At 42.2% G+C, this 21,076-nt stretch overlaps 1 protein-coding gene across 1 annotated transcript in view; it reads left to right on the top strand.

Annotated features, from left to right (window-relative positions):
- The first annotated feature begins 1,840 nt into the window (after positions 1 to 1,840).
- The window catches only part of LOC136365923 (netrin-4-like), a 45,219-nt gene continuing 25,983 nt past the window's right edge, over positions 1,841 to 21,076 (top strand). Inside the window, exons 1-2 of the mRNA XM_066326647.1 lie at positions 1,841 to 2,371; positions 8,501 to 9,042. Of these exons, the coding sequence (XP_066182744.1) occupies positions 2,305 to 2,371; positions 8,501 to 9,042 (609 nt within the window). The 5' untranslated portion in view covers positions 1,841 to 2,304. The remainder of the gene's footprint in view (positions 2,372 to 8,500; positions 9,043 to 21,076) is intronic.

The raw sequence follows: 21,076 nt of genomic DNA, 5'->3' as shown, positions 1-21,076 counted from the left end.
ACAATTATTAAATGACAGCCTCTCATTAATGTCAGATGTGCTTTAGCTCTAGGACATCCTGCACATCCCCAGCTCCCAGTGAAGATGCTCAAGTTGAAAGAATTCAGAGCATCCCAGGGGAGCTGAGCACACAGCAGATTCAGACCCTCTGAAGGATAATGTCATTTACAGCAGGAGAATTTTGTTTTGTAATTATACAGTATTTCAGCTGCTTTCAAACAAAAGGCAAAGACAAAAAGGAGACAGAAAAGCCTTTCTATTTTAAAGTTTTCTATTGAGTTTTCATATTAAAAGCACACACACATCAAAAAAAAATTCTACCCCAAAATCTAGCCAGATAACCCTGCTTTACATAGACATACCCACTCCAAAGGGAAATAAATCTTTCCTTATTCTTCTTTGTATGACCTACATATTCTTCAAATCCCTTTAAGGTCTGATCCTGCACACACAAGGGCACAAGAATAACCTTGCCTGCATTTGCACTCCCATCAAACCTGCTTCCCCCATGACATCAACAGAAGTTTATGGCGTTATAGTGGTGAGAAACCTGAAGAAAGAGAGAATGAAAACATTCATTCAGGAACTCACACCCTGAATTAAGTTGTTTTCCTAAGGCTGGACACTTTCACCCCCTGATTGCTAGGCGCTGGAGTGTCTCCGTGTCCCTGGGTTTGTGCCAGAGTTACCCAGCCCGGTTCAGGGGTTGTACCAGCGGGGCCACCCCAGCTCCGGGCAGGCACCGGTCCCCTGGCTGCCCGGCTTGTCCCCGCTCCTGCCGGCGGCTGTGGGGACCCGGGAGCGGTGTCGGCCCGCAGTGCCCGGGGCAGCCGGGGCAGGTGTCGTGTGCGGGCCGCGCTGCCAGAGGGTGCTGCAGGGACAGACGGACGCGGACGCGCCGCCGACTGCGCGCACACACGGACACGCACAGGGACACAGGGACACAGGGACACGGGGACACAGGGACACAGACAGGGACACAGGGACACACGCACAGCCGGCCCGGCTGCGGGAGCAGAGGATGCGCCTGGAAAACACCGCCCACAGCTGAGCCCAGCCACGACCAGCCCAGGCGAAAGGAGGTGCGGAACCGAACTTAAAAATAAATAAATAAAGGCAAGGGAGGAAAAAAAAAATAAAAGGCACATATAAAGCCCAGGAAAAAAGATCACATGTTTTAATAATCCCATTTGCAGCTAGACGGGACCAGAGAGGAGAACTGAGGAGAAGTGCCCGGTTAGGACGGAGAGATGCGCTAGAGGTTGAAAGGATCAGAGACGAAACTTGCAGATAACTAATCCGCCCTCGGGAGGGCAGGACCCCCCGCCCTGAGCCCTGCTGTAGCAGCAGAGAGAGGGGGAGGATTTCCAGCCCCTCTCCCTTTCCCCGCTCGGGGCTGGGCGCTGGGCACCGCGGCTCCATCCCGGGAGCGCAGCGCGGTGTGGCGGCCGGGAGCCGGTCCAGCGGCGCGGGGATCCCGGGCACGGCCCCACGGAGCTGCCGCTGCGTTTGTCTTCCGCTCCCCTGGCGCTCGCTGTGTGAAGCAAATCCCTTGGAGGTGGGGGAGAAGCGGCTTCCGTGACAGCGGAAGGAGGAGGGAAATAAAACAAAACAAAACAAAACAAAACAAAATAAAAAGAGAGAAGAGCCGAGAAAGCACTTGCTTCTCATCATCTCTCAGGGACCAAAGCCAGCTCTTTTCTTCTTATGCCCCCGTGCCGCAGGGAGCCAAGGGAGAGAAGGCACCGGGGGCACCTCCGAACAAAGCCGGGTGCAGGCTGCCCGCAGCCCCTGGCCCCGGGGAGCAGCAGGCTGCGGGAGGTGCCACGGGGGAGGGAAGGCTGCCAGGGCAAAGCCGGGCACCCTCCGCCCGAAGCTCCACCAAAAGCAAGGAGCAGGAATTAAAGTTTCGAAACAGCATCCGAACAAGCGCCAAGGAGCGGACGGAGCAGAGCTCAGCGCCTCGCACCGGCCCCCGATGGTGCATCCGAGGGGCTGCGTCAGAGATGTGAACGTCCCCTGCCCGCTGCATGGAGAGGGGTGAAGGCACAGAAACCCCTCGTTGGTTATTTATTTATTGGAAGCAATGTATGGGTGACACCCAGAAGGCATCTGAGCCCTGAAAAAAAAACCAAGCCACCTCTGCACCCAAACGAGAGCAAGAAGGATGAGACAGCAGCCTTGACCCTACACTGAGAGGAAGGTGAGCAGAAAGAAAACACAGAAAAGCCATGCAAGCGCCAAACCTGTAGATCACTGCAAGTCTTTTTTGCTTCACCAAGGACAAATATTTTACTGACAGCCATGCAGCATAAAGGCATCATGCTGATTGTGTTCTTGGAATATTTTATTTCTGGACATGGGGAAGCAGGTAAGCAAAATAAATCAACATTGCCATTCTGAAAAAATTTATCCTAGATTTAGCAAGGGGAAAGGTGATAGAAATCAGGTCTGTTTGTGAAAAATAAATTATGTCAACATCTTTATTTTAGATTGATTTTTTAGGAGGAATCTGTGTTAGTCAATATACACAAATGCTTCTTATTCTCTGCAATACCCAACTTTATAATTTAGTCTCCTTCCAAAGACTTACCATAGGCTCTACAGGTTCATACACCCTAAAAAAAAAGGAATGTGTCATTTTTGAAAACAAAAGTAGGAGAGAAAAAAAAAAGGTAGATGGAGTGAGATATGCTGGATGTTTGTTTTGAGGATGAAACACTGCCTTCCTAGGCAGGACAAGAGTGAAATGACAACATCCTTGGAAAGCATGAGGGTAGGAATCTGAATTATTCTCTGTTAACTTAATATTGCATCATTAAAAATTAGAGACACTGTTTAGGAAATTTTAACTGAATACTTAATATGCAGAGGACAGGATTAAATTAGCATTAGAGAAAAATGGATTAAAACAGAAAGAGAAGCTGATTAATTGTGTGTATACATGTGGATATACAAATAAACATATATAGAAATGATACAGCTGTAATGGTATTTACATGGGGTTCTAAAAATACCTAGATTATGATGAAGACAAAATCCTTAAAGGAAAAGAAGCAAAGCATTGGACTTCTGACCTTTCTGTTATGGTTTAATACCATAAGGTATTAAAGTTCAAAAAGGATTAATTACAAGAATCAGGTCAGAAAAAATATAAAAATAATTATTGATGAAAAAAACAGTTCATCCTTGGTGACTTTTCCTTTGAGATACTGTCCTGGAATCTCTCCTCCTGTACAGGAAAGCATTTCAATTGTTTAAATTTCACCTGTGTGCTCAGTGTGCTAGGACAGGAACAACACTCTTCATGCAGTGACTGTGATTTGAAAGCAGCTGAAGGGCTCAGCTATCCTGCAAGTTCCAGGGAAGGCAGATCAAGTGGATTCAGCTCAGATTATTCCCCAGCTAGAACTCTTCTGATAACAGACAGCAGATTTCCATAACCACACGAGTTATTTTCTTAAAAACTGAAAACAGCTCATAAATTTACCATCCTGTCGTATTACCCAGTAACTCATCTGGGGAAAAGGCTGTCTGTCACAACGTGACAGGGAATGAGGGGAGGGAGTACGTGTGCCTTAATTGTCTTATTCTGGGCATTCTCGAGCTCCCCAGGCTAGGATGCAGCCTCCCTATAGGACACATATGTCGCCATGCAGCACAGAAAGGTTGCAGAGATCTCTTGTGAAGTTGCTGACACTATTGCAGAAGGCAATCTGTTACAAACTAGCCTAAGTCTGCTCTGCATCCAAATCACTAAGAGAAAATGAATCTTCAAGGAAACACAGCTCCTGGCTGGTTGCTTAGAAAGTGAATTTGCAGGGCCGGGGGGAGTGTGTTCTGTTTGGAGCTAAACTCACTCCGAATAACTGTGTAGGACATTGTGAATAGCAGCAAAATAATTGGATATTGAAGGTGATGCTTTTAAGGATTCAATGTCCCTTTAAATAAATATTTGGTGTTTGAATAAAAAGGTTGCACAAACTATCAGCCTGTGAAAGCACAAGGGTTGACTGTTAATTTTTTATTCTTTATTTGGAGCTGATAAAGTACAGAGAAGTATGGGTTTTGCATACTTCATTACCCTATGGGGTGTACAAGGCACATAATATTTGTGGAGTCCAATATTTGCCTTCTGCCACCTCTGTGCAGTGAAGGCAGTCTGGGTTGTCAAGATTGACTCCTCAGACTTCTGAACATAATGGGGAAAAAGCCACCCAAACAAAAAAAAACACCAAGCAAACACCTGACTTATTATGCTGGAGCAGTCAGCTTGGGTTTATACTGTAAGATGTGACACTTGGACAATCCTTCCCCTTGTCTTATCCAGGTGGAGGGCATTATTCCCCTCCAATCAGCTCTGCAGTGATCTGAAAACTCCTGCATAAGGGGCACTCAGTGGACCTGACAAGATCTTGGGCTCTTGCTTCAGCCCCAGACATCCTCATGGGAGCAGTGCCCAGGGGAGCAGCACTTGGGCCAGCTCTCATCCTGGTGGCAGCTCTGAAAAAGATGTGATGTGGTCAAAAATTCCCACTTCTATCATCAGGCTTGAAATCAGTTGCAGGACCTGGTTATTAGCAGGGCTTGGTTTCATCTGAGGTTATTCAGCCCATGTGCCAATGGAGCTGCAGGTGCTGGAGCCCACTGGAGTTCCAGGAAGGATGTGGACAGGCAAACTGCAACTGAACACAGCGGATGAGGGCCCCAGCCTGGGATCTTATTCTTCTGGCCTCAAGTCATGGAGGCAGCTCAGTTTCACAGCACATTCTGAATTCCACCTCTGAGTTATTTTGTCAGTGGACTCATTAGCTTCAGGTATCAGATCTATTTTAGTGCAGAAATACACCAGACTTCTCATAAGGGGATGAAGACCTGCCAAACTCACTGCATGTTGGTCCCAGACAACCCCAAGTGTTGTACAGCTGTTGAAACCAGTGTTAAAGGGTAAAATTCTAGGGCTGACTAAGAAAAACTTGAGCAACTTAAGTCCCCGGGGTGGTTAGATTTAGAATAACATTTATAAGGTCTTGCTTATTAAGAAAAAAAGTTGAACAGATACATAACAAGTGAAATCCAGGTTGGACATACATGTAGAAATTGCTCCACTAAACACACAACAGAAGATGTCGAAAAGTTTTACCCTTTCTGAGATACGTGAAATTTACTGTTCTGACTCACTGCAGGAGACTTGAACACAAAAAATCATAAATCTGCATATGGAAAAGAAATAAAAATTCCAATTCAAACAACTCAGAAAGTATTAGGCATCTTTCCAGTCATATCAACAGGCTTTGGATGAGTTGCCATATGACCTTTCTTCTGTTGAGTCTCCAATGGAGGGTGAAAAAAATGAAGGAAAAAATAATTGAGCCTGTTTTTAGTTAATGTCTACAATGTTTTAGTTCATTACAAGATTGTGAAGTAAGAGGTCTCCATTTGAAATGGTGTCCCAGGAATATCCACAGTATGACCTCCCTTAAACTGTATGATTCCCTAATCATGAGATAACACCATTGTTACAACACGTGCTGGGCTTGTGCCATTGACCTGCCACTTTGTGGCACAGCTCTGAGGGACCACAAAACAAACAAATAAATTAATCCCACCATTCATGGAGCCAAGCCACCCTCCATGGAGTAAAAGCTAATCAACCTCATAAAAACATGCAGTGCCTGTGTGTAATCAAACCATTTAATTCTCTGAGTTATTCAGTGAGTCCTCCTGGCAGCTGGGGTAAGTTGTGTGTTTCCCTGGCTGCTGTTTCTCTCCTGCAGCAGTCTCCCCTTGCTGTCCAGACTCAATATTTCATATTGTTTCCACAGAACCAGTGAGTGATGGACGGGCTGCACTATCCTTGTGGCCAAGCAATGTCCTGCCAATTGATTTCTTTAAATACAAAGCTTTTAATCGACTGCAGATTTTGTTTTCCAATCTCTGTCCTCTCAAACTCCCTTCTGCTAATTTGCACTTTGTTTTTCTCCCATTTTCCTAATGACACAGCAGTTCAGACAGGAACTGTTTATTGATGTTGCTGCATTAGCAAGCAGAGCAGATAAACCTTCTTGTGACTGCTGTTCAGGAGGAAAAACATCTTTCTCTCTTTTCAGGGCTCATAAAAAAACCAGCTAAAATTCAATAGAAGGCTAATAGCCCATTTATGGGAAATACAAAAAGCAGCCATTCCTTTTAGAAAATGTTTCCTTTTCTGCTTTCTCACATTCTTCTCTGCAAAGCTCCCCCTTATGCAACTTCCTTAATTTAGAACTCTAGCATCCCATTTCTTCTATGAAAGCTTCAGTAGCATAATCCATCAATAGAGATGGACTTTCTTTTAATTATATGGTATATATTTATACAAAGTCGTCCATAATCCAATCATATTTGTAACATGGATTCCTTCTTAATCAAAAGTAAGTAACCTGACTCTTAGTCAGGACTAATGATTGTTCAAAGTTCAGTTGTAAGACCAGTCCCACTAAAATTCTCTGGAGGCAAAGATGACACCTTTGTGTGGCACTGAACAAAATCAGTTAATACTGAATCTACATTAAACACAGAAATTGCCTTCCTTATTTCCAGCAGTTTTTACCAAGCAGTTTGGACACGAACCTAAATGCCTCTTGCAAAGACATTCTTGAGGTGTGCACTTGTAGCTCATTATATCTTTGCTTACTTCTGGAAGTGCTAGGAATCACCTGCTCAGCTGAAGGTGGGGAGCACAAAACAGAACCAACAGAGCCCAAAATCCCCATCTTCATTCCTCTCCAGATGGGTCTGCAGCTCATGTCTGTGCTGGCACAGTGAGTGGTGGTGGGACTGGGGAGGGGCACTTCCATTCCTTTGATCTGAGGACTGTCAGGTCCCTTGTAACCCAGGCACTGCTGCCCACTGAGCTCTGCCAGGCTCCTGGGACTGACTTCACTGCAGTACTAAAGGAAAAGAATTGCCAGCTGACATATCTCAAACTACCTTGAAGGTGGCTTCCACCTCTTTCTAAGAGCAGATAAGAGCATTTGTGGATGATCTCCTTCCTTGCTATCTGAAGTTTTAGACTGCCTTACACTGTGTGTAAGCTACAATGGCCCAAACCATTCATCAATGGGATTCAGTAGACGTGCAATAACTATTTTGCATCCTAACCCTGGAATGCAAAATGCATGAGGTGTTTTCCAAAACAATGTTCATGTCTGACCTTTCTTTCCTGACCTGTGCAGAGATATCACTGAGGAACTAAGGACAGAATCAACTCAGAAACAAAACTGTGCAAGCTGGATGCATTTTTCTCTTTAAATTTTCCTTTAGGGAAGAGGAATGTCCATTTCATTCAACAACATTTACAATCTGAGTACTTTCATAAGGCAGATTTGGAGACCCCTTTCTTTGACTTAACTTGATTTTTAAACTAATTTTACCTAAGGCTGAATATAAATGGAGTAGAGATTTTAAAATTTGACCTAGAATGTTCAACTTATAGCTGACCTTTGAACTGCTCCTAGATTACACAGGGTTTATGGTCATCTTATGTTTCATTGGAAGGGTCATTTCCTGTAGGACCTAAATCCAGTCATCTGACTTGTGACCTCTTGGATTCAATTTATGACCTTCCAAGATCAGTTTTTAACTCCTTCTAGAGTGTTATGTAGCAAAGAGAACATTGTATGTCATGAGAAATGCCATTTTCTCCAGGGCAGCAATAAGGTTTTGAAATTACCTTTAATTTCAGTTCTCAAGACACTACTGATTTTCGAACAACATTAAGACTTCATAGTTATCCCTACTTTTTCCTTATTTAGAAATAAGTAAATATATACATTGAAAACACCAAAAATTTGTCAGTATTTGCAAACCTGGCAAATAGAATGTAATCACCGACCTCCACATCAAGGTATTTAAATAAAAGAGAGACTTAATTTTCAGCTTTCCTACAAATTAATAACTCCACCCGATCTTATTAGAAGCAGTAGAAACTCAACATTTAGCCATAGAAATACAGGCTTTCTTTATATGCTCGTTTGTGTAATTAGTATCCATAACCTCTTAGGCAGGAATCATCTCTTTTCTTAATGTATCCACAGTGTCCAATCCAGTTTGACTTTGCTCTCTGATTACCATGAAAATAAAAGCATTGAATAGATTCACTCCTTCAATATGGAGCTTTACTAGAGTAGAAGTAAAAAACACAAGATTTTTCTGGTTAACCATAAAATTCATTGGACTGGCTCAACTGCATTTTCAACAGAAATCAAAGTTAAGCACCATGAGGATGAGTTTTTCTAAATATCACTTTCTGAGTCAGGCACCAAACACTAACACTAGATTTATTGAGACACTATCCCAAAACTTTGTGTGAAAAGACAAAGCAGCTCTCCTTCAAAGGTGCCCTCTTAAATGCCAGTCCCCAGATGAGGACTCCAAACATTTGTGTTGTCACCTGGGTTACACCATGAGAACGAGTTGAGAAATTCTACTTGTTGGGTTTCTTTTCCCTGTCCTTCAGATCCCACAAGGGCACGAGCCTTCCGCTGCAATGGCCATGCCTGCAACCCTCCCGTGGGGAACCTCGCCACAGGAAGGACGCCAGTGACCACCACCACGTGTGGCCAGAACAGCACAGAGCTCTACTGCTTCTACCCAGAGCACAACCTCCTCCACCACATCTCCCCTGGCTGTGGGCAGCCCCGCTGCACCAAATGCAACACCAACCAGCCCGACAACTCCCACCTCCCTGCTGACATGACAGATGATTTCTTTACAAACCCCACCTCCTGGTGGCAGTCTGCCCAAGGGGTGCACAGAGAAGAAATCCGACTGGACTTTGAGACAGAATTCTACCTGACCCACGTCATTGCTGTGTTCAAGTCCCCTCGTCCGGCTGCGATGGTGTTGGAAAGGTCCCAGGATTATGGGCAGACTTGGAGGCCCTACAAGTATTTCTCTGTCAACTGTACAGCTACTTTTGGGCTCCAGGATGATCTCATTGAGGAAGGCTCCATGTGTACTTCCAGGTATTCAGATGCAGTGCCCTGCACCAGAGGAGAGGTAAGCAATAATTGAGGTTTGGACTAGGTTTAATGTGAAACAGCTCAAGACTGCCAGAAAACCAGAGAGTGTATCTCAAAGACATGCTGTGCATATAAATAAAGAAAGATATCTTATCCCTAAAGGCTTTGTTTTAAGCAAATAAAGGGGAAGAAGAAGAGAAATTATACATCAATGATAGAAATGCTTTAGCAGATTTCTTTTATGAGAGCTAATATGAACATTGCCTAATTTTACACTGCAGATGCCCAAAACTGAACTAGAAGTCTAGCAAGGTAGATGCAGGGAAACACACATCTTAGAGTCGGATTTATCCAAACCATTTTCACTTTAGGATGACATGAACTGCGTGAACTTTCTTTTTCTTCTCCACATAAAAAGTCTTATATGATTGGCTGTCCTTTAAATACATCATTCCCCCAAGTTCAATGTTTTCTTGCTTTCACTTTTCTTGCTGATGGTGACTATGGCTGATTGTATCAAGCCATAGGCTTCAGAAATGAAACTGCTTGGAAGCAGAAGTGGGAGTGAGCAGCCAGGATTCACTATTCAGTGGCGGGAAAAGCCCTCCCTTGGTATGACTATTCTGATTTGTTTTTCAACATATGCTAAAGAGTGTTTTTTGAATAAATGTACAATTTTTCTCATAAATTCCTCTGAAAAGAACATTAACTACTGATTAGACTCTTTTCATTCATCAGTCTTGAAACAGTTCAGATGGGAAAGACCATAAACATCATTGGTACCATTTTGCAGAGAAGACAAAGTAACAAAGCAAGATTATAAGATATTCCTATAACTACAGCAGAGGCTTGAATCATTTCATGTCCTTTCACTTCCTTCTCTTTTGCTCAGAGAAGTCACAATCCTCTTGGTTTCAGTCTGGAAGTGGTCAGCAGATTCAGCAGTAACACTTATCTGCAGATTAACCTTAGGTGCAAGGTGAATGGTCTGGATAGGCTTCAGAACACCCAGTGTTTCCACTTCAAAATGCACATGAGAAGAAACTAAGGTACTATACCTGAGGCAGGGGCACAGCAGTAGGGAGAGATTGAATTCATCTGCATGTAACAGGCTAAGAAACATTTCTGCATATTAGAAACCTGGAACAGATCATCTGACTACTAAAGTGTCTTATTTCTGGAGTTGCAATTCTGCTGGTCAGTTATCAATATTTGTTTCATGTCGAAGTTAAATGCAAGTCAAATACATCCAAATGTCTTCTGTAGGGAGGTTACAATTTGCCACGTCAAGAATCTCCGCAAGTAATATGTTCTTCCATTCTTGTGTGCCTTCCAATCAAAAATCTGGAAGTACTTTGCAAGACCCAGTTAATGATCTTCAGCACACATACAAGGGTTCTGCTGCCATTTCACAGATGGGAAAAGAGCAGCACAGGAAGGTGAAATGTTTTGTGGTAAAAGAGGACGATTCCAGTTGAGTGAGAGACAGAATACAGGGTCTGATGGAAATCCCTCAGCCTTAGATAGAAAATAACCCTTCCCTCTCTAGTACAATATCCCCTGCACTATGCTGATTTTGTGCTTACTTAACCTTGAGGAATATCATTAAGACCATGTGCTGCTGCTACAACAAATCTGAGAAGTGGATGGCAGAAAATCAAATAATAAAACACTCATCCAACCCAAGCTTTGGTGATTACAAGTGTCAAAGTGATTCTGTCGATCTGGGCAGCAGCTACACTGAAATTAATATGTGTGTGCTTAATCAATCTATGGCATGGTAGTAGATGTCAGAAAACAATAGCAATAATAAGAACAGTCCTATATTTTCAGGTTACCCTCTCAGATCCCAAATACTTTCATGACCATGAATTTAATAGGTGCAGAGGTCACTTCCTCCAAGGGAGAAGTGCTGAAGTTTTAAAGCAGCACACAGGAATCTTCGTGGCAACTTAACAGGGGACAAGACAAATACTGCTTCACAGCACATTAACCCAAATGGACTGTCAAGCTCTGGACAGACTTTACAGAGACTCCTTAATCAATCCATGAAATGTCCCCGTGGCAAGGGTGCAGAAGCACCAGGCTTTTCAGGTCAGCAGCATGACATAGCAGATTCTTTTGTGAGTTGAAATAAAGGAAGGCAGGGTGTACCTATTTAAAGTGATACCTGATCAGATTTGCCTGAGTGACACTGCTACTGTTACTACAGGTCTCAGGGGAGCTTTGCCCACATATCTCAGAACTGCAATTTTACACCTTGTTTTGAAAATGTCACAACTGTCACCAGGGCATTCCCTCAAGTACTGACTCAATGACTTTGAAGACAGCTGACTGAATCCCCACCAGTATTTTTTCAGTCCTCTCTGCTTCTTTTTCACCTCCACTCTGACCTACCAGTTACTGATTCTGGCTAAGCCTTGGATTGCTGAGGGGCTCACATCACAAGCTGACAGCATGTCTGAAATTATCAAAACTGTTCCAACTTAAGTGCTAATTAATGCTCTGACATAAATGCCAGTTTTCTTTACTGAGGGGTTTGAAGTCATTTTCACCACATGAGACTCAGGTTATTCTTGGGTCCTATTCATTCTGAGAAAAGACACAAATTCCTTTTCTTAACAGGGCACAAAAGGAATTAAAAAAAAAAAAAAAAGAGAGAGAGAGAGATGGCTTAGTGAGAGCACTTAGGTTTAAAACCCATGCTGGGACACATCATGAAAAGAAGATTTCAGATCAACTGGCTTCCAGAACTGATGAGAATGTAGGTGTGAAAGGTGAAAGGAGAAGGTGGTAGAGCTGCAGTAACCTACACACATCTGTAAACTGAGATACATCTGTCAGCACATTCTGGCCACCAAGACCACTGAAAGAGTTTCTTCCTAAGAGCAAGATTAAAAAAATGTCAGTAGAGAAAATTTTATGAGACTAGAATGGAGCAAAAGACATTTGGATAAGTGATGTAACAATGTCACAGCAGAACATTATGTTAAGGCATATCCCTTGCCTCTGGTAGATTGCCCCTTATTTTTCACCTCTGACAGGGTCACATATCTCCATTCCATCTCAGATAAGATATACTTGAGACAGGAGGCATTGAGGAACATCTCATCTAGAAGTGCAAGAAGATTATTCTCTAATATATGTTTTCCATTTTCTTTTACTCAAGCATTTTTTAAATCCCTTACTCCCATTCATATCCTGAGTACTTTAGTAGACAGAACCTATCTATCTGAAATCCTAGGATCCTCATCATCACCTGAAACCAGCACCATATTTTTAAGGTGTGTTCATTGTCTCTAAGTACATCTACAGGGAATACTGGCATGGAGTCTTATGAATCAATTGAAACCTTTTTTACCCACTTGTCCATCCATCTGTTCCTCTAACTTAAAAACACTGTACTGTATAGTCATGGAGGCTAAAACGAGCCTTCAGGTCAGCTAACATAAATCAAAACTCTGGCCCAAACAGAAGGAGAAATTACCACAGCATTGCATCAGACATCAATGTGAGTTGCAGTTCAAACATCATGTGGAGGAAAAAGGGACCAAAATGTTTGAACCTGCATCCTGACAGCACGTGCACTCAAGGATCTGAGAGATTAAAAGCACGTTTTTTAATAAACTGGGCTATCAGGAAATGAAAACAAATGTTCTCCTCCATTGGATATGATGTTTGCATGAAAGGAAGACATTAGCATGCAAAGTGGGGTGGAACACTGACCTGCTCATAACCACCAGGCCCAGAAGGAGACCCTTCCCCTACTGGGTCTAGCTAGTGGAAGGGAGATCTGAATCAAAGGCTGGTTCATTTATGTGAGTGTCTGTGTGACAGATGATACCAATGAAGTGTGATATAATAAACCCATTACTGGAATTCACTGGGGGCTGGAAGAATTGTGTATGCCTGAATTAAGTAACTGGTTTCTATGGCAACATGTTAAGTGTGCCTTGCACAGAAGACCTGTTCAGTCTCCGTTTTGTATCCTGTGGTGACCTCTTTAGGGACAGAAGTCCCCAGCAGCGCCTTTTGTCAAAGATGAGTGACCCTCTTTGTAGATAAAAGACATTTAATCACTCTTCTAAACACACTCCACTCGGTGGGTGCCAGACCAAGACAGGTTGTGATGGGTGCAGTTCTGCCTGCTTCAAAAGCCACCAGGTTGTTCCGAGAGAAGCCAGAGTCAACCCTGTGGAAGGTCTTTTCTTCTGCACTGACCCTGGAGCCTCTGCTGCCTTTCTCCATCCGTGGGGACTTCCAGAGCAGTAGCTGTGGCAGAGGGGGACCACTTGCACCCAAGCACCAAGCCAGGGCAGGGACAAGGCTCTGTGTGGGATGTATGTGATCCTGTTCCAAGGACCTACATTTTCTGCTGTCTTTTCTCAAGCTTCTCTTCTACTGTATTCAAGACAGACCTTTTGATAAACAAAGAAGTATTCTCTGTGCACGCACACACCCCCGCACCCCTCATTAAATGGCAACATCAATAATTCAAGAGGCCACCACTGAGGCTTCAGTGACTTCTTTGAGTTCTCATCTCATATGGCAGTGGGGTCACTGGAAAGAAACCTGTTCAGCACATCACAAGGTTGAATTCCCAATAGCTATGATTCAAAGACAGGGCCTTGCACTTCAGTGAATTATCCAACAGTCATCACGACTGGCCTCTAAAAGTTGCATGATGCTCAGGTTATTCCAACTTCCATCTGGAAAGGATTCCAGGAGGGATTAGTCACTAGTGTAGGTTAGTGCCGGATTGTTATGACTAGGGCTGTCTGTTCAGCATTTCGTTTAACTTGAGCTGCAGAGCCGATAGAATGCAGAGACAAGTTGAGAGGAAGCAGTTAACACCAGCAGTGTAAACAAGCTGATAGCGCTGCCAGGCTGTGCTTCCCTGGAGGAAGAATTAAGGGGCTCAAGGATTTGCCTCTGAAGGGAATTTGAACTGACTGAGACTCATCCAGCAATCCCATCCCTGGCAAATGAACTTGAGGAGGGCACCAAGTGTCCTACTCTGACCTGGTTTGTAATGAACCATTTCAGAAATGTTTGGAACATTATAAATCAGCCGGAAAGACGCAGTGGTGGGGTTTCTTTAGCATTGCTTCTGCATTTTCTGATTTTCTGAACATACAAGACAGCAGATTTCAAATTATTTTTTATTTTCACCCTTTTTTATAAAACCTTAATGGAGTTGCAGCCATTGTTTTTTTTCTTCCAGGTTTCAAGTGTGAAAAAAATTGTTGCCTAAAATGCTATGGAACTTAGTAATTTATCGTTGTAATTTTCAAACTCCAGGCTAAAGAACACTTAAATATTTGCTCTACAGTTGTCCACACATCACTGTCATGGTCATAACAGACTTATTTAGCTAAGACTGTCCATGTGTAAGATTTCAGCCAAGACCTAGATATATAAATGGCTCCACTTTAAAGAAATGGACGCTCTCCCATGTGGACACAACCTGGTTGACATGAGTTGACACTGATGGTGATGGGTTGTTTTAACATTCCCTGACTATATAGCAAAGAGTGAAATGAGTCTCCCTGTTCTTAATCCAGTTCCCAGTCAGGCTGTTGCATCACAAAACTCCTTGTGCTGTCCCTTGCCATTTCAGAGCAAGCACCATCCTCATAATTAAAAAGGACACTGCAGTTCCTGGGAGAATGGAAATGTTCTCATATCCCCACATAAGGTGCTGCTATGTAGAATGGAAGGAATTTTGCCCATTCCCTGTATACAGACTGAAAGCTGAAGGGTTTTCTGTCAAATAATCTAGATTTTGTGTTCCAACTACATTACCTGTCTCATAGAGTGTACTGCTTCTCTCTGCAACCCTTGCCTTTCTACATGGATGTACATCTGCAGATAACCTGAACCTACAGAACACAATTTGTTTGAGGAAGAGAAGAAGTCTGCATGGCTCTTAGATTTGCCTGACTTCAATTATGCCATAATCATATTGGCAGCCATGCCTAAATATTAATATTAAAGTGTCACACCAACTGGATTACTGGAATACCTCAAAGCAAATGCAAACTGAAGACACATCAACCCTTTCCTATTTGGAGAATAAGAATGAATTTAGGATGCAACTGTCTTGGCAGCAGCTGAGTTCAACTGGATTAAAAAACTTTAAAAATCAAAAGCACAATTGTTTCTTTAACAAGCTACCATATTCCATACTGGTTTCTAAGCTTTGCTCTCTGGAAGGACAGAAAAGCAGCAGATCTTGACTAAAAAACACTACTCCATAAATTGTCAGAATAGACCTTATAATGGCTAGGAGAAGGGTTAGATTTTTCTCTGTGCTCCAAACAGTAAAGCAGAAAAAATACTACTTCTTAGTTGAGACTACTGTACCACAAGACAGAAGCCCATCAAATAAAACAAAGGATATATGCCACTGGGTAGGAAAAATTCTGAGACAATTGTTTACTGTTCCCTTAGGAACAAAATCAACTCTCATGAAAATCTCTTAATGAAGAGGATTTAGGAGTGATGAGAGTTTTTATTGCAGCTTCCTTCTGATGGACCCAGTGTAAGCACACAGACATTTCTGACCTCATTAACCTGATTGTGTGCAACATGATGAACAGAGCTTAAGGATGATTTGGAATATCAAATTCTTGTTCTACATGAGGATGGATCCTCTTTTGTAGGAGGCCATGCACTGGCACTGCCCTCCATGTATGATTCATATTCCTTGACCTCAGGCTATGAGTTTTCAAGGGGGAACCTTTGTTGTGTCCACATCTCTTCTGACTAATACTGGCTGGAAGATCAGGTTAAGAAAACAGAATTAGATGCATCAGGAATGGAGAAGCAAAACCTATGGCAAGAAATCAAAAATCTGAGACACTGTCCCTGAAATGAAGATCATCTCTTGATTGGTGATAAAACAATGTGAGGCTGTGCCAACTTGTGTACAGCAAAACCAGTCATTTAACAGTGGCTGCCTTTTAGCTTTGCATACTTACAACATTTTCCAGACTTCCTTGCTCTTTGGAAGGTCAGGAGAGGACAGGGTAGTGACCATCTTTTTGAGGCACAGCTGATTGACTTTTGAGAATGAGAATGACAAATATGCACTCGATAGCAGATATGCAGATAAGCATGAACGTCCTACTCAGCATTCAGCTCCAGTGCCAGCTCCTGGATATAAGAGAAACTTGTGACCTAGGATGTATTTCCACAAAGGGTTAAAATATAGAGATGCTGCACACCTTCAACTTCCAGTCAGTTCAATGGAAAGATTTCTAGGGTGTCCCTAAGGAGACTCAATCACCATCAGATTTTCTTCTGCAGTTGTGTCTATGCTACTTTTATGACAGCTGCACACTGATGTTTAGGGAAACAACTGGGAGATTTCAGAGCAGTTCATCACAGCAAAAACAGAACAGAGCTTGCTACTAGATAGAGATTTCATTAGATGAGAAATAGCTTTACAGTGAAAATCATGGGAAGCTCTTTTCAAAACTTGCATCTTACTTAAAAGCAAACATTTCTTTTTCATTATACTCTCTTCCTATCTTTTACATGAATGTAATGGAAAACTCAAAGTTCACGCAGTATCTCTGGAAAATGAAGAAATAATATAATATTTTTGCCTTTCTGCAAAAGGCAGAAGTCAAATGTCTATCTCTATAAAAGGAATTTGCTTCATAGGCTTTAGAATTATCAGCCTTGTGAACTGAAATAAAAGGAACAAACAACACAGTGAAAAGGTGGAATGTCTCTTCCTACAGCTCATAACTCTAGGATCCATTTATAATCTAATCTTTAATAAATTCATGCATCAACAGCTGAGCCGGCCAAACTCTTATCTTTTGTTTGTAATTATTAAAATTGCATGTATGGATTCCCATCTCCAGAAATTTTCAGGGAATTTTCCAGATACAAGTTTATTAATATTCCTCCCATTGCACCAATTGCCTGAATACCAATATCCCATTTTTATGGAAAGAAAGCAGTACATAAAACTGAGTTCCTACTGAAATCAATCCAGAACAGCATGAGGCCCAAGTTACTTGCTGAGCATTATAGTGAACAGTTGTGCTGAGGCTATGACCAAAGAGTTCCATTCCCCACTCTGTATTTTTATCGAAGAGATATCATCTCCTTTTTTAAAGAAATTAAATTCTTTCCTAAATCATATAAAATTGTCAACCCATATATATGGCTTCCACCAATCTGTCTCTTAATTTTGTATTTTTCCTTAGGGAACTAAAACCCCAAACATATTAATTTAAAACATAGTCATGGATTTATAAGACCAAAAACAAAAAAAAAAAAAAAAAAAAAAAAAAGTTAGGGAGTTGGTTTTGTTGGGTTATTTATTTATAGCCAAAGTATGCATTTATGCAAAAATAATTCCTGGCATGTAAGGTGAGACACCAGTTCTTTTTAATAAATTTATCCCAATCTAGAATTATTTGAATAAATGCATATAGTAGACTAATGTGGAGAAATTATGGGTACTAACATCTTTTCTTGATGGTATGGCAGCCTACATGTTAAGGAGCCACTTTCTGACTGGCACTTAAATGTGAAACTAAACATTCAATCAAATATTAAAAATTAGGCAAGAGAGAGTGATTACTTTATGCAATTGCCTGTGCCCAAAGATTTTAACCACCAATATTTCAAGGAGAATGGGACATCCAGAAGAGCGAGAAATTCCATTTTCTAGTTTTATGCATATGTGAAATAGAACTGCTAAACTGATTTAATTGTGAAATTAAACTCTTTGTAAAATGTAGCTCACCTAAACCTACTTCAATTGGCACAATATATCTCCTGGTCAAAGTGTCTTTGATTTTTACAAAGTTAAGGAAGGTTAATTCCTTACTGGAGGTTGAATCCTAGAAGAACATTTAAGTGCAACTCCCAGAAGACCTCAGTAGTGTTATGTCACCCAAATCAGATCTTTAACATTTAACAAGACTTGCCTTGGGAGAAATAAGGACAAGCAAATCCAGTCTGACCAGTGAGCTTATTCCAGACAGAAATGTGTCATGAATTAATCATACAAACAAACTCTTGTACCTCAGCTGGAATGGAATACTGTTTTTTCTTAAAAGGATGCCACAATCCCTATGGGACTTCCAAGCTATTAATGTCTCTACTCGCAAATGATGTTCAGTGTTCTAATGGGATATGGAAAATGCCAAAGCAGCTCCTCTCAAGAGAGGCAAGGCCAGAAATGAAAATATTTGCAAAACAATAAAGCCACAGGAAACCAAACCTTTTTCTAAGCTGTCAAGCAAAGAAACAAGAAACGAAACAGCCTGGTGAAAGCAAGTGGCCCTTTGCTGAGAGAAGAGCCCCCAACAGCTGCTCTTTGCCTAAAGACCTCAGTGCTCTCAGAATGCCAATTACAACATGGGAAGGAGAGATAATTGACTGGAGACCCCAATATATGAATGCCTCTGTTTAAACTTGCCATACTATATAGAAAATAGCCTTCCAGTAGCGCACAAGATTTTCTTCACGCCTCCCATAGCACAGTGCAAGCCTATTGCTATCAAGAAGATATATAAGGCCAGAGAGAATAAAGAAACATTTTGGCCATTAACTGCTGATTTTCTTCAGGCAGACCCAGTAAAACTCTTGTTCTTCATCTCATTCAGCCCTCCTCTCCAACTCCTGTAAGGAGACCCATAGCTGTTCACAGCTGGGATCTCTGGCACAGACATGAGCCTCTTGCCCAGCCTTTATAATATATGAAGGAAAGTGACACAGAGTCCCTAGGCAGTGCAAAGGACAGTGGCTTTATTGCAAAACCCAGGCCTTTCTAAGCAGTTAGCCAGTTATCAGTTTATGTAGCTTTAAGGCACAACAAGCCCAAGTCAACCGACCACCCTGCACCATGGTGTGGACAAGCACCAATCACACAGCACATCTCACATGTCTCTCATGTGTCTCCTCCTCTGTTCTGCCAGCTGAGTCACTCTCCCATAGTTCCCTTCTACTTAGCCTAAGTAGCAGGCCTGAACCATGATTTTAGAAGGGTAACAAGGCCCTTAGTTTATAAGGCTTTACCTATATGCAACAGCATACGAAGGTCACTGGCAGGACCAGAGCAGCTCTTGCAGAAAGCAATGCTGTATAAATTACCTTTCAGATGTCTATTTTATGGAGTGAAGTACCTTTAGCACTTATGCTCTCAAGCCTGGCTATATCTGGTGGGTATCCTCTGGAGATCCATCTGAAAAGAGATACCATTTTAACTAAGCAAGTATATTAGAGAAACTATAGACAAGAATGCTGAGTGTGAGAACAAAGCTTATAAAAGCCAGTGAATAAATAGACTGCTTTACCCTTGGTTCCTCTGGTTTCTGCCAATTTTAACAGTTTCACAGGGACTTTTAACCATTCTTTGAAATCTCTGAGCTCAGCAGGCTCTGCAGAGCTATTTCACTCAGTTCCCTGCCTTGGTCTTAGTTTAGCTGACCACATGGGAAGGAGATGTGTGTGTTTATGCACAAACAGGTGCTGAAGACTGAGAAGCTGATCCACCTCTGTGTGGTCCACAGGGGACTGGGAAAGAGAGAGGGTTCATGTAATAGTTTTCACTAAAAGATCAGACCATCCTGGATTAGGGGAACTGGACAGATATGCAGATTTGGTCTTTGTCCTGTGAATCCATCAGTAAGGGGAATGCTGGGCACCTGGACAAAACAGAATGAGCCATTTGCTTATGGTTCCATTGACCAGGGGAATGTAGACACAGGGATGGAAACGCTTGGGCTATTTTGTCATGGCTTCGTTGGTCAGGGGAATGTGGGCACCTGCATTGCACAGCCTGGGCAATCTGCCCACAGCTCTATCAAACAAGGAACCATGGGCGTCTCTGATCTCACCAGGCAAGGCTGTTTGCAACTTTTTAAGTAGCTGACAATATAAGAGAAGAGAATTAAAAAAAAAAAAAAAAAAAAAAAAAAAAAAAAAAAAAAAAAAAAACCAAAAAACAGAGTTAATCAAATATCAAATACAAAACACTGTGGACAGGTGAGAGAGGTGCCACTGCCTTTGCTGGGTTCTGGGCAAAGCCTGCGGCTGATTCTTTTAATTAAGGGTATTTTTTCTCACCATATGCCATCAACATGCAACTGAACTATCTCCTAGGCATGTACCACAAGCTCTTTTGTGGCTTGTGCAAGTAAAAAGGAGCAAAAGTACTTCACATGCTACAAGCATTTAAACTGATCAGTTCAGGAGGAAGAAAGAAAAAGGAAAACTGAGAGACAGAAAGAGAGAACCCCTATGAAAACAAAGATTTTACTCTGCTAATACTAACAGAGTGACTCAGACAGAGACTGTGACCACTCATAAAGCAGGGCCAAAGAATCCCAAGGGCAAATCCCTCTGCCATGATGGAAAATCTCAAGCAGAGGAGGAAACAACTGTCAAATTGGAGTTGGTACATCTAAGCCTGGAAACAATGCTAACAGTTCTCTATTTCACTACCAAGGATTGTGGTACAACCCTCCATTATCAACCTCTCCCAAAAGCAACAGAAACAAGGAGACCTCAAGAGACAGAGACGGGTAGAGTGCTGATGAGCTAAAATACAACAGTCACTTTTAAACACCAAATTACAATTCTGATTGGAGCTGTTAGAACAACTTCAATTGTTTTGCAACAGCAAAACCCAAGTGTTGCTGCTCTGGAGAACTATCAAACAGCAAAAAGGCTGTGGTGAAAGAGTAACAACCTACAGATAGCCACCAGCCACCAAGCACCTTGGGTCCTGTGAACTCACTGCTCTGTAGCTGCTTCTTGCTAATAAACCACCCAGCCTTGTGTGCAGACAGGGCTCTCACTGCTCACTCACCCTAAGCTAAGCTGTGTTTCCAGCATAGTTCATGGGATCCAGGAAAAAAATCTGATCACAGTTTCCACTTTTTTCACAGATGCTCTTAGTGCCTTTGTTTATCTGACTCTAGAACTCATGCTTAAGTCACACTCCTAAAATGCTTCCAGACATTGGGGTGGCATTAACACTGCATTAATGCCAATAAACCTTGGATTTCTCTGAGTGACAGTCTTGTCACTTGGCTCAG

Source organism: Sylvia atricapilla, chromosome 11 (genome assembly GCF_009819655.1).
Source record: "Sylvia atricapilla isolate bSylAtr1 chromosome 11, bSylAtr1.pri, whole genome shotgun sequence".
Classification (NCBI taxonomy): domain Eukaryota; kingdom Metazoa; phylum Chordata; class Aves; order Passeriformes; family Sylviidae; genus Sylvia; species Sylvia atricapilla.
Note: the sequence above shows the minus strand (reverse complement) of the source record. Positions and strands in the feature narration are given on the sequence as shown.